Source organism: Babylonia areolata, chromosome 17 (genome assembly GCF_041734735.1).
Source record: "Babylonia areolata isolate BAREFJ2019XMU chromosome 17, ASM4173473v1, whole genome shotgun sequence".
NCBI classification, from domain to species: Eukaryota; Metazoa; Mollusca; class Gastropoda; order Neogastropoda; family Buccinidae; genus Babylonia; species Babylonia areolata.
The window spans coordinates 15979953-15994952 of NC_134892.1; the positions used below are offsets into that span (position 1 = coordinate 15979953).

Sequence of the window (15000 nt, forward strand, 5' to 3'; positions counted from 1 at the left end):
ACCACACGGCACGGCACGGCACACCAAAACACAACACGACACGACACCACACCACACCACACCACGCGGCACGGCACGACACGACACGACACGTCACGACACAGCACAGCACCACACCACACGGCACGGCACGGCACAGCACGACCCAACACAGCAACACAATACCTGCAACATGACCGGGAATTCTGGTGACGATCTGGGCAGAGGGTGTGCCAGAGGTGTTCGAACTCAGGTACTGTAAGCTGATCTTCTGTATGGCCTGTTGGAGAACACTGTTAATCATTTCTGGCAATCCATGGAGCGCTTGTCTGCCCAGTCCAAAGCTTCCCCAGTGAAAATGTATACGTGGAGAAAACTGTGAGGTCTCTCCCTTCCCCGTGAATGTTATGTGTGTGTGTGTGTGAGAGAGAGAGAGAGAGAGGGAGAAAGTGTGTGCGTGTGTGTGTGTGTGTGTGTGTGTGTGTGTGCGCGCGCGCGCGCGCGCGTGCGAGTGAGTTTGTGTGTGTGTTTGAGAAAGAGAGAAAGTGTGTGTGTGTGTGTGTGTGTTTTATCTTCAGTTTAACGTCTATTCACTATAAGTGTTTTTAGACGGAAAGGAGTAAAGAAGTGGATAAAGGAAAGGGAATGCATGTGAATATTAGTGTAAAAAAAAAAAAAAAAAAAAAATCATGTTATGTAACAGAGGAAAAGTATATTATAAGAAAAAGGTCTAAAGAGATTGTGGTGTGTATTGAATGAGGTGTCATGGGAAGGAGAATATGTATATGCATATCAACAAGTATTAACCTATAACAATGTAAATATAAATAACAACATTAATTATAACACATCAAAGGAGGATACCAACTGGACTGGAGTTTAAAATTTCCGAAAACATTCTAAGCAATGAATAATCATTCAAAATCTTTTCAGTGGCTAATGAAATATTGGAAGAAAAGTCATCAACTACATCTTTAGGAATTAACGGTCTTATGCTCGGACAATGAATGAGTAGATGACTTACAGTTATTTGCTTACCGCATACACATTTTATATTTTTAGAAAATTTTGTACGAAAGGCATTTAAACGAATTCTATACATTAGACTTGTAATTTGTCTTGAATGTGCTGCTGGTGTCAAATTTAGAAAATGTTTGGGATTAGCTGCATTCTTTGTGTTTACACAACATTGGTAATATTGATTATTTGAATCTATAAGTAATTTCTTAAATCGATTTCTAGAGACATTTTCTATACAACTAATGTATTCATGTAGATCTAACTGGATGTCAAGTTGTATTGCGCCTTCGAAATTACGTGCTGCTCTTCTAGCTGCTTGGTCTACCCACTCATTTGAAGAAATTCCACAGTGCGAAGGTACCCAACAGAAAGTTAATTTAATGCCCTGTTTTGTCAGTTGGTGAATAATATGTTTTATTTCCATTGTCATCTCTATTCGTTTCTTTGAATTTGGAGATTCTATAGCTTTTAATACTGACTTCGAGTCTACACATAATAGAATTTCACTGACAGTTTTCGGAATGTCTGAAATATAATTTAAGGCCATAAGTATGGCTATAAGTTCAGCTGTGAAAATGGAATATTGTCTACCAATATAGTATAATTTTTCTAATCTAAATGAAGGAATTACAAAAGCCGCTCCTGAATTACCATCTTCTAGAACAGATCCGTCTGTGTATATTTTTAGATAATTAGAATATTGATTTTCTATATGGGAGAGCACTTCAGGTTTTAACAAAAATGGTGACTGGTTCTTGGATAAATCTGTATAATCCATGTCAAAGGTAGCTTTACACTGCTCCCATTCAGGGACTGGTGAAAAAGTAGGTATTTTTGCAATTTGCTTGCCTCTTGATTCCGTAGCACTAATGATATCTGATGCAAATGTATTGATGGATGTCATAGACTGTATCGTCTTAGCTCGTTTAGCAAAATCTTTTTGTGAACTTAAATTAACTTCTTCTTTTGAAAAGGTTTCATATGCTAAAGATTTGATAACGAATTTCGCGGCTGAAGCTTTCCTTTGTTCATCAAGAGATAAAACACCTGCTTCTCTGTAGGTCCCTAAATTTGATGTAAGAATGGGAACACCTAGAGCAAGTTTATAAGCCTTACAATCGATGCTTTGCAGCTTCTTTAACAAATGCAGTGGAGCACTGAAAAATACCTCTTGAGCGTATGTCAAGCGTGAACGTACGAGAGAGGTTGCGAGAGATATCAACGCTTTGGTATCTTGCCCCCAGTGCTGTTTACAAATTATTTTAAGGAAATTTAGACCTTTTCTTGCTTTGTTTAGTATATAGTCAATATGATAATTCCACGAAAGCTTTGAAGAAATATAAACTCCCAAAAATTTAACATATTGTGTATATCTGATGATAGAACCATTTATTGTAAACACAGGGAGCTTTTCTGGGTCTGATCCTGTGTTAAATAGCATCATATTTGTTTTTTCTAAGGACAATGATAAGCCATTTTCCGTCATAAAGTTGCTGATTTTATCAAGTTCCCGCTGGTATATTTTCTTTATGTAATTCAGTGTCCTAGTAGGCGTTTTATTTTTCATTGTCACCTTCATCCATAAACAAATGTCATCAGCAAATTGAACCAAGACTGTATCTTTAGCTAGCTTGTTAGGTAGATCTGCTAATAATATATTGAATAAAATTGGCGAAATTACTGATCCTTGTGGTAACCCCATATGTAATTGTCTGGGGTTTGAGTAGGTGTTTCCTATTCTTACTTGTATAAATCTATCTGATAAGAAACTTCTAATATAATCATACATGTTGCCTGTGATACCGATATTTTTCAGTTTATATAAAAGTCGAGCGTGCCACACTTGGTCGTATGCTTTTTTCACATCAAAAAAAGTCGCTAGTACGTTTTTTCGCCTTGCAAACTGTTGCTTTACCTGTGTAGTCAGTTTGACTAGATGTTCTGTGGAGGATCTACCTTTTCTGAAGCCAGCTTGGTTTACAGGAATTACACTATGCTTCTCACAATAATGAACAAGTCTTTTTAGAACAATTTTTTCCATTAGTTTGCATACATGCGATGTTAAGGCAATTGGTCGATAACTGTTTTTATCTGTTCTGCGTTTGCCCTGTTTGTGTATTGGGACAACAATTGATTGTTTCCATACAAGAGGAATGTCACCATCAGACCAACATTTCTTTAAAATTAAGTGTAAGAAATCAGTCAAATTTCCAGGCAAATGTCTCAACATTTCATTTGAAATTCCGTCTAAACCAACTGCTGTTTTTTTGCTGCTGAGATTTGAGAGACATTCCTTTATTTCATCTGGTGTTATTTCACTATTTATATATAGGTGATTTACGCTCTCTGAACCTTGGTATATTTCATTTTTCTCTTGTCTTTCTCTGAACTTTCTATTTTCTTCTGACAAACCAGTGATTCTACTGTGATTACCAAACATGTCAGCAAAAACTTCTGCCTTTTCAATATTTGAAGGTAGATCTGTATGGTCCAGTTTAATTGGGCATTGTGGTAAATATATTCCATTTTTCATTGATTTTAGTTTTTCCCATACCTTTTGCATATCTTTGTGATTGAAAACTTCATTTGTGCAGAAAGACGACCAGTACTGCCTTTTCGCTTGTGCGTTAACACTATTTGCTTTATTTTTAGCCTTTTTCATCTCTAAATGATTTGGGATGGATTGTACTTTTAAGTATATTTTGAATTTTGACTTCTTTTCTTTCTTTGCTGCTTCACAAGCCTCATTCCACCAGATATTACCAGAGTGCTTATGATCTTTAACCGATTTGTACTTGGGTATAGATTCATTTGCAGCGGTGATGACTACATTTGTAAATGTCGAATATAAACTGTTGATGTCTGTGTCGTTTATGTTGCAAATTTGAAACGATGAAAGTAAACTTGTGAATTTATCCCAGTTCGCATGTCGGTAATTATATTTTGGGATCTTATCCTCGTTTGGATCTATTGACTGAGGCATTTTAGATTCAAGTCTTATTATAATAGGCAAATGATCACTATTAAGAGTGTCATCCAGTGTATTCCAGTCACATATTGGTGCCAGATCTGGTGAGATTAAAGTGAGATCTATGGCAGTTGCTCTATGACTTGGATTGTCTGGTATCCGTGTTATTCTGCCATCGTTAAGTAGGTATAAAGAAGTATCTATAATGTTTTCAATAAAACGATTGCTAGTGATCGACTGGCAGTCTTTCTCCCAAAATGGCGAGTGTGCATTGAAGTCTCCCGTGATGAGAACTTTTTTGTCCTGGTCTGTCCGTAATGTTCGAATCCACTCTGTATTAAAGTCATTTGGACCCTGAGGTAGGTATACAGAAATGACAGTTAAGAGTGAAGAATTATACTGGACTTTTACAGCACAAGAATGAATATTTGGTATATCTGGTGGAACGGGGCTGGGGCATGGAGTGTACTTGACCCCTTCTCGAATGTATATAGCTGTGCTGATTTTCTCATTGGTATCCACCTTCTGATGTAATGGCGGAAAGTAATAGTGATCAAATTTAGGAAGTTTATCTCGCTTTACATTTAGAGATTGAAGGGCTAGCAACTGGTAATTATGATTCGCCAGATGCTGCACTAAGTGATCACAGTTTGTACCAATAGATCGACAGTTCCACTGAAACACATTTAGGTTGTTGACCGTCATTGCTCGAGAAAGTTCAGTGTGTGTGTGTGTGTGTGTGTGTGTGTGTGAATGCTTCCCCAGTGAAAATGTATACGTGGAGAAAACTGTGAGGTCTCTCCCTTCCCCGTGAATGTTATGTGAGAGAGAGAGAGAGAGAGAGAGAGAGAGAGAGAGAGAGAGAGAGAGACGCTTCAGACGCTTCAGACGCTTTTTATTGACATTGGCCTAACTACAGCCCTTATGTCAAGGGGGTCAATTCTAAGTTGCAGCGTCCTTGAACTGAATGAAAGAAAACAACAATAAATAAAGCAAATAATGTCAATAACTGAATTAACAAAACAAATTATTTAATCGTACATTTATGTATGTGCCAATACACGTACGCACACCATAGTAGTGAAACATACGACAGACTATAAACATACAATGTGACCATCAAGTGTATACAGCTGTACCAGGCTAATCATATAACTAGTGATGTTACGTGTTATTACTATTTATTTTCCTTTTCCTGATATTAACAGCTTCTGCTATGTATTTGGCAAGCAAAATAATAATTTCATCATTTTCAGTGGATAACAGACTACGCACGTCATGTCTTTTCTCAGCAGCAATACGAAAAAGTCGTGTCTTGGCTCTAATGTCTTCGTAAGCATTACAATGAAATAAAAAATGATCTTCATCCTCGAGAGAGAGAGAGAGAGAGAGAGAGAGAGAGAGAGAGAGAAAGTGTGTGCGTGTGTGTGTGTGTGTGCGCGCGCGCGCGCGAGTGAGTTTGTGTGTGTGTGTGTGTGTTTGAGAGAGAAAGAAAGAGAGAAAGTGTGTGTGTGTGTGTGTGTGTGTGTGTGTGTGTGTGTGTGTGTGTGTGTGTGTGTGTGTGTGTGTGTGTGTATTTCAGTGGCTGTTCGAATCTCTCTCTCTCTCTTTCTCTCTCTCCTTCTGCCTCACATGTTCTCTGTTTCTGTCGCAAACTTACTACTTTACCACAGTCGACTCTCTCTCTCTCTCTCTCTCTCTCTCTCTCTCTCCCTCTCTGTTTCTCTGTCTCCGTCTGTCTCGTTCTCTTTCTTTCTCTCTCCCATATCTATTCTTTTCAATCACATGCACAGACAGCATACACACACCTCCCTCCCCCCCCCCCACTCCCCCCCACCCCCACCCCCCGCCCCACCACCCCCATAAGACCAGAGAGTCTACCCCCATTCTACCCCCTTATAATCACCACACAAACACCGCACACAAAATGGAAACGTACGCGATGTCTCCGGTGGTAAAAATACAGCAGTTTGTTGCGGACATCAGCGGCGATGGCGGTGACGCTGTCACGGGAGATAATTTCCCTGGCTGTGACCTCCCTTGCTGCAGTGATGGCCGTCTTCTCCAACAGGTGTATGCTGCCTTGCTCCGTCACCAGCACCAGGAAACCTTCGTGGAGGACGTCCCTCTCCTCTGGCATCATGGTCTGTTGGCTGTGGTGGTCTGAGGGGTGGGCGTCACATCTGATTGTTGATCTGTGTTGTGCTGTGTTGTGTTGTAATGAGTGTGTGGAGGAGGGGGGTAGAGGAGGTGCAGGGTAATGTGTGTGTGTGTGTGTATGTGTGTGTGTGTGTGTGTGTGTGTGTTGGAGCTCATGTACATTTATATGTATTTGACTGTGCTTTCATATCTGTGAAACTGCGTGTTTGGTGCATATCTGTTATGCATGTGTGGGTGTATGTGTGAATGTGTGTCTTCATGTTTTACATTTATTTGCTTATTCATCATCATTGTTGTCTTATTTATCTAATTATTTATTTATTATTATTATTGTTATTATTTTATTATTATGTTCATTACTACTACCTTTTTTTTATATCATAATTTTTTTTTTTTTTTTTTATGTAAGCTTTTTTTTTCTCTCAAGGCCTGACTAAGCGCGTTGGGTTACGCTGCTGGTAAGGCATCTGCTTGGCAGATGTGGTGTAGCGTATATGGATTTGTCCGAACGCAGTGACGCCTCCTTGAGCTACTGAAACTGAAACTGTGTTGTTATCATTTGGTTGCTGATCTGTGTTATGCTGTGTTGTTGTCATTTGATTGTTGACCTGTGTTACGCTGTGTTGTGTTGTTATTGTTTGATTGTTGACCTGTGTTATGCTGTGTTGTGTTGTTATTATTTGATTGTTGACCTGTGTTATGCTGTGTTGTGTTGTTATTATTTGATTGTTGACCTGTGTTATGCTGTGTTGTGTGTATGTGTGTGTATCATTGAGTGAGTACGTGAGTAGTGTGTCTGGGTATGCTTGCGTTCGTTGGTACATGCGTGCGTGCGTGCGTACGTACGAGCGTGTGTGTGTGTGTGTGATTTGTATGTATGTACCTACGTATATATGTATGCGCACACGTGCTTGTGTTCTTTCAATTTCAATTGTCTACTTTTTTGTTGTTATCATTATTTCGTTTTTATCTTCTTTTTTTTACATACATGTTACATTTCTTGATTCAATTCAACCGACATGACCTCTTTTAATTGTTCTCTCTCACCTATGTTTCAAAGTATATGCATATGTTTGTGTGGGGATGTTTGAGTGAATGTTTTTAGTACTATTGTAAAGCACATAGAGCTTCAAGAATATATGCTATAGCAAGAAGTCTTAATAAATAAATAACACATTGAAAACACACTTGCTCCATATAGAGTCATCAGTGGCCTAGAGGTAACACGTCCGCCTAGGAAGCGAGAGAATCTGAGCGCGCTGGTTCGAATCACGGCTCAGCTGCCGATATTTTCTCCCCCTCCACTAGACCTAGAGTGGTGGTCTGGACGCTAGTCATTCGGATGAGACGATAAACCGAGGTCCCGTGTGCAGCATGCACTCAGCGCACGTAAAAGAACCCACGGCAACAAAAGGGTTGTTCCTGGCAAAATTCTGTAGAAAAATCCACTTCGATAGGAAAAACAAATAAAACTGCACGCAGGAAAAAATACAAAAAAAAATGGGTGGCGCTCTCCGTGGGTACAGCAGCCCGAATTTCACACAGAGAAATCTGTTGTGATAAAAAGAAATACAAATACAAATATCGTTATCATTATGATCACAACACGGGGGTTGTGGGGGGAACCATCTCACCTGAGCGCTGCTTGCTGGCAGAGAAGATGCACACCCCGTAGGGCGCCCCGGCCGATCCCAAGCGTCTGGTGACGTTGGCGTTGACGTCATGCATGACGAGCTCCCCTTGCCCAAAGTCCGTCATCATCAGCAGACCGTCCAGAAAGGCCAGGTCACGGAGGCTGCTGGCTGGCAGCACTGCTGCACTGTAGCGGTCCCCTCCTGACAGGCTGCACGACTCCACCACTGATACCTCCCCGCTCTGAGCTAGCCAATACACCCTGAAATACCCAGAACCAGTACACCCTGAAATAAACAACAGGAACCAGTACACCTTGAAATACCCAGAACCAGTATACCCTGAAAAACCCAGAACCAGTACACCCTGAAATACCCAGAACCAGTACACCCTGAAATATATATCCGGAACCAGTACACCCTGAAATAAATAACCGGAACCAGTACACCCTGAAATACCCAGAACCAGTACACCCTGAAATAAATAACCGGAACCAGTACACCCTGAAATACCCAGAACCAGTACACCCTGAAATACCCAGAACCAGTACACCCTGAAATAAATATCCGGAACCAGTACACCCTGAAATAAATAACCGGAACCAGTACACCTGAAATACCCAGAACCAATACACCCTGGAATCAACAGAACCAGTACACCCTGAAATAAATAATCAAAACCAGTACACCCTGAAAACCAGAACCAGTACACCTTGAAATAATCACAAACATCTCTCTCTCTCTCTCTCTCTCTCTCTCTCTCTCTCTCTCTGTATTCATAATACTATCTTCTTTCTTTCCTTTTTTTCTCTCAAGGGATGCCCTCCACACACACACACACACACACACACACATACAGAGAGAGAAGGGGAGAGAGAGAGAGAACCACGTCAACACACAGACACACAGATATAGACACGGGTACAGACACAGAAACAAAACACAGGCATACAGACAAACATACATACGCACACAGACTCCGACCCCACCCAAACACACACACACACACACACACACACACACACACACACACACACACGCACGCACACACGCACGCACGCATGCACGCACCTGCCAGCACTGTAGTCTATTGTAACAGCAGAGGGCTGACTAAGTTGTTCGAACAGGAGGGTTCGATTCCCGCCGTTCAGATCTGATCGCTCCAGCTTACCCACTGAGCCACTGACGTCCGTCCAGAACACCAGTCTGAAACACACACACACACACACACACACGCGCGCGCGCACGCACGCACACACACGCACGCGCGCACGTACACACACACACGCAGGCACGTACACACACACACACATACACACACACACGCACGCACGCACGCACACACACACACGCACGCACGTATGCACGCACGCACGCACGCACACACACACGCACGCACGCACACAGGAACGCACGCACACATACACACACAAACACACACACACATACATACACACACACACACACACACACACACACACACACGCACGCACGCACGCACACACACGCACACGCACAAACGCATGCACGCACGCACGTGCGCACGCATCCACGTACGCACACACACACATGCACACACGCACACACATACACACACACGCGCGCGCGCGCGCGCGCGCTCACACGCACGCACGCACGCACATGTAGTGTCAGGGATTTTTTTTTCATATCAGTTTCAAGGTGTCAAAGAGTGCCAGCTGATCCATATACGCTGCACCACATCTGCTGTTTAATGGGAAAAATCAGATGCCTGATCTTCGCATGTACACAACGCACTGATTATTAGGGCTGGAGATCACGTGTACACGTACACACACATACACACACACACACACAAGTACACACACACACACACACACACACACACACACACACAGACACACACACACACACACACACACCTTACCTTCCATTATGTTCCCACTAAATGATTAGTTTCCCATTCAGTTATCAATTGACTGCACAAAAATATCTCAACCATGTTTTTGTATCCATAAAAACAAAACTTTAAAAATATTCACCGCAAGTGCGGATGCACCGCTACTCCAGTGGGCGTGTCCAGATTTATACCCACAACGGTGCTGACGCACTCAAAAAGACGACAGCGTCCAACAGCCTTGTACATGAAGATTGCGTCATAAGCTGCGTCACTCCAGTAGATTGAATCATCCAGCCAATTGACGGCCAGAGCTGAAGGCAGAAAATTGACGGGGCTCTTGTTGAGGTCGATGGAGCCACACACACACACACACACACACACACAGAACACACACACACACACACACACACACACACACACACACACCGCACACGCACACATAAACCGATATCGATTTCCCAAGCTGGAAACTCTAGGAACATTAGTTTTATTCCCCATTCAGTTCAGTACTCATTTAACTGGACAGCCTTAATTCATAATTGTTTTTGTACCCAAAATGGACACAATCACACACACACACACACACACACACACACACACACACACACACACACACACACACACACACATACACACACACACACACACACATACACACACACACACGCGCGCGCGCGCGCGCGCACACAAAGCATTCAAATCCATGCATGCATAAGCAATTTTTAACAGCGCAGCGCTCAGTTTCCTAAGCATTGAGAATTCTCGGAAGTGGGCTCTGATTCCACAGCCTTTAAGGGCATTCTCAACGCCGCCAAAATCGCCTGTAACAACCTACGCTGAATTCGAATGATTTCCGTGTGTATTTGAATCCATTTCTTTTCTTTTCTTCTTTTTTTTTCTTCCCCTCCCCCTCACACCCCCCACCCACCCACCCCACCCCGCCCCCCTTCCTTAGTGCGCGTTTGTTTTTAGTTGTAGCGATGGCCTAGAGGTAACGCGTCTGCCTTGGAAGCGAGAGAATCTGAGCGCGCTGGTTCGAATCACGGCTCTGCCGCCGATATTTTCTCTCAAGGGATTCAGTGGTGGTCATTCGGATGAGACGATAAACCGAGGTCCCGTGTGCAGCAAGCACTTAGCGCACGTTAAAGAACCCACGGCAACAAAAGGGTTGTTCCTGGCAAAATTCTACAGAAAAATCCACTTCGATAGGAAAAACAAATAAAACTGCACGCAGGAAAAAATACCAAAAAAAAAGGGTGGCGCTGTAGTGTAGCGACGCGCTCTCCCTGGGGACGTTGTGATAAAAAGAAATACATACACATATATTTCGTTCCTCTTCAAACTCCAAAGGCTGCTTGCTGTGGAGGCCTACCTTGCGCTTTGCTGGAGATGCCCGGGAGGATGCTGAACACCTGGCTGGACTCCTGGTCCACCACCTGTGCACACCATCATCGTCATCGTCGACGTCGTTGTCATCGTCGTCGTCATCATTGTCGTTGTCGTCATGGTCGTGTCATCAGTATCATCATCGTCATCATCATCGTCGTCGTTGTCGTGATCATCATCATTATCAACACCATAATCGTCATCGTCGTCGTCGTCATCGTCGTCGTCGTCATCATCACGGCAAACATGACAGTTATGCACAGTCGTAGCCCCAGACAGAAAAGCAAGACAGACAGACACATACACACACATGGACACACACACACACACACACACACACACACACACACACACACACACACATTCTCTCTCTCTTCCTCTCTCTCTCTCTCTCTCAATCTCCCTCTGTCTCTCTCCACTACCATTCCCTGTCTGACCTTGATGGCCTGTGCTTTACGGTCAATGACGTAATACACGTTGTCGTCATAGTCAGCGTCCACCGCCACCCAGATCTGTGACGTCACGTTGCCACGCGCCAACACTCGATTCTGACCACGGGAGAGAAAAAAATAGATTCAAGCAAAGAAAAAGATTTGTAGTAACTTTTTACGCCTTGTGTGAGTTTGAAAATATATAATAATAATAATTACATATATATATATATATATATGCGACAGTCAGTCGTTTTCGACTATGACCATCAGAACAGCAGAGGAGGTAACTGCTGTCCCGACTATCTGAGCTAGAATTTGATTATTATTGTAAATTCGCATAACAACACAGAATAACAGGAAAGGCATGTCGTAAAGGCATACAACCACCAGCGGTTGAGCAATTGTCTAATTACCTCATTTATTTTCCAAAGGGGTGGTGAAAAAAATATATAAACCAAAAAACAACTAAGTTCCTCCCCTTCCTTCTCACGGCCATCGGGGTTGTGGATTCCTGTTCATTAGGCATAGTCAGGCGGGGCCCAGTCTTCCCCTTCTGCCCGTTTTAACTCACTCAGTACGGCCAGTCCTCTCTTCTCCTCTACACAGACCCCTCGGATGTCCAGTGGGTGTCTGAATGACCCAACCTTTACCTTCCGTTGTCAGAATTGTGGTATTCTTTGTCAACATTCACCTCTTCAGTATAAGAGCGTTCCGCTTGCAATATTTTGATGATGGTAATTGGAGTGAAACGCTGTTAACGTCGTCTCTTTCGCCGTTCGTATAGAGAGAGTTAACCCTTCCCAGCTGAAGTCAGGTACCCGTTCATGCACCCTTGGGCGGAGTGAGGGAAATCGGAGTAAAGCGCCTACCCAAAGGACACAACACCATGCCGAAAAGAAGCCTCGAACCTGATCTGGGTCACACCCCATTCTCCCTTAAAAAGTGTGTGTGTGTGTGTGTGTGTGTGTGTGTGTGTGTGTGTGTGTGTCCCTGACATCGTTCTGTGAACATCTGTGTGGTTCATTGGAGATAGCTGACCTCATGGCGGAGTACATTAATAAAACGGACATACACGTAAAATGTTACATGTCTGTCTGAGTGTGTATGTGTGGGTGCCTGAAAACTGATTGAATGACACAGGAAACGAATGATGAGCGCCCAATGGCAGCCGTCAGTCGGCTCTGCCCAGGCAGGCAGCCTGTTGCGCAAATTACTCGGTGTTTGTAAAGCACTTAGAGCTTGGTCTCCGACCGAGGATAGGCGTTATATAGGTATCCATATCATTCATTCATTCATCATTCTATGAACATCGTGGTTCCCTGGAGAAAAGCTGGCGTCGTTCTGTGAGCATGTCTTGGACTCCCGAGGGATCACATGCACAGTTCATCTGATGCAGTTCTGGTTACTTTGGAAACTGTCAACAGGAGCAACAACGACAACAACGAGGAGGAGGAGGAGGAGGAGGAGGAGAAGGAGGAGGAGGAGGAGGATGGGGCTTATTTAACGGCTGGTTGTACAAGTCTCTTTCATCTGTTGGGTGTTCCTTCAAGAGACAGACTGCTGACTGAATCATTTATACATCAATTTAGCTGTTCCTTCAAGAGACAGACTGCTGACTGAATCATTTATACATCAATTTAGCTGTTCCTTCAAGAGACAGACTGCTGACTGAATCATTTATACATCAATTTAGCTGTTCCTTCAAGAGACAGACTGCTGACTGAATCATTTATACATCAATTTAGCTGTTCCTTCAATAAAGAGACAGACTGCTGACTGAACCATTTATACATCCATTTAGCTGTTCCTTCAAGAGACAGTCTGCTCACTGAATCATTTATACATCCATTTAGCTGTTCCTTCAATCAAGAGACAGACTGCTCACTGAATCATTTAAAAATCCATTTGGCTGTTCCTTCGAGAGACAGACTGCTCACTGAATCATTTAAAAATCCATTTGACTGTTCCTTCAAGAGACAGTCTGCTCACTGAATTATTTATAAATCCATTTGGCTGTTCCTTCAAGAGACAGTCTGCTCACTGAATCATTTATAAATCTATGTAGCTGTTCCTTCAATCAAGAGACAGACTGCTGACTGAATCATTTATAAATCCATTTGGCTGTTCCTTCAAGAAACAGTCTGCTCACTGAATCATTTATACATCCATTTAGCTGTTCCTTCAAGAGACAGTCTACTGACTGAATCATTTATAAATCTATGTAGCTGTTCCTTCAATCAAGAGACAGACTGCTGACTGAATCATTTATAAATCCATTTAGCTGTTCTTTCAAGACACAGACCGCTAACGAAATCATTTATAAATCCATGTAGCTGTTCCTTCAAGACACAGAATTTGAGGTGATGTTCTTTCTTTCTTTCTTTCTTTCTTTCTTTCTTTCTTTCTTTCACTTTTCCTTTCTTCTTCTTCTTCTTCTTCTTCTTCTTCTTCTTCTTCTTCTTCTTCTCAGGGGTAGCAGTAGTAGTGTCGTTATTATCATTAGTAGAAGTAGTGATAGTACTGTTATTAAAAGTACTATTTTGTTATCATTATCAACAATAGTAGTAGTAGTAGTAGTAGTAGTAATGTTAGAGTTGTTGTTCCCGCTCCCACAGTCCACATGGAAACTTACCGATGTTAAAACAAAGTCGCAAGGAGGACATATGACTGCGGGTAATGAGAATGGGAAGAAGAAGAAGAAGAATGTACCTTTATGTACCGCCCTTTCCCTTCAGTTCCAAAGCTCAAAGTTACAAGCGACCTGAGTCATTCAGGACCGCTGTTTGTTTGTTTCTTTGTTTTTCAAAACCCCTCCTTGTCCCACCCCACTCCCCGCAACCCCCCAACCCCAACCCCACCCCCTGCCCACTCTGTCCCTCCTCCCATTCATTCGTCATTGGTGCTTCCCACAAAGGGAGCTGACAGGCATGGGGTGGTGCTGGGAGAAGATGAGTGGCACACAGGTACCCTGTCACAAACGTGTGTGAAGAATAATTCATTAGTCTTGTTTTTTGTATCAATATAAGAATAAGTGGAGTGATGGCCTGGAGGTAACGCATCCACCTAGGAAAGCGAGAGAATCGGAGCACGCTGGTTCGAATCACGGCTCAGCCGCCGAAATTTTCTCCCCCTCCACTAGACCTTGAATGGTGGTCTGGACGCTAGTCATTCGGATGAGACAATAAACTGAGGTCCCGTGTGCAGCATGCACTTCGCGCACGTAAAAGAACCTACGGCAACAAAAGGGTTGTTCCTGGCAAAATTCTACAGAAAAAATCTACTTCGATAGGAAAAAAACAAATAAAACTGCACGCAGGAAAAAAATACAAAAAAAAGGGTGGCCCTGCAGTATAGCGACGCGCTCTACCTAGGGAGTGCAGCCCGAATTTCACTCGGAGAAATCTGTTGTGATAAAAAAAAAAAAAGAAATACAAATAAATACAATAAATAGAAGGGGTGTTTGTATTTTAAGTGTGTGTGCAAAGATATGTTTAAAAAAATTTTAAAAAAAAAAAAAAGGTAGTTGTTTGTGTGCTTTAGTTT

The 15000-nt window shown here is 42.6% G+C and overlaps 1 protein-coding gene across 1 annotated transcript in view; it reads right to left on the reverse strand.

Moving 5' to 3' along the window:
• LOC143291415 (prolow-density lipoprotein receptor-related protein 1-like) overlaps nt 1–15000 on the reverse strand; it is a 53984-nt gene that overhangs the window by 37445 nt on the left and 1539 nt on the right. The window contains exons 3-9 of the mRNA XM_076601254.1: nt 11461–11571; nt 11010–11073; nt 9780–9948; nt 8830–8964; nt 7762–8021; nt 5907–6130; nt 166–259 (exon numbers count right to left, since the gene is read on the reverse strand). Coding sequence (XP_076457369.1) covers nt 166–259; nt 5907–6130; nt 7762–8021; nt 8830–8964; nt 9780–9948; nt 11010–11073; nt 11461–11571 — 1057 coding nt within the window. The remainder of the gene's footprint in view (nt 1–165; nt 260–5906; nt 6131–7761; nt 8022–8829; nt 8965–9779; nt 9949–11009; nt 11074–11460; nt 11572–15000) is intronic.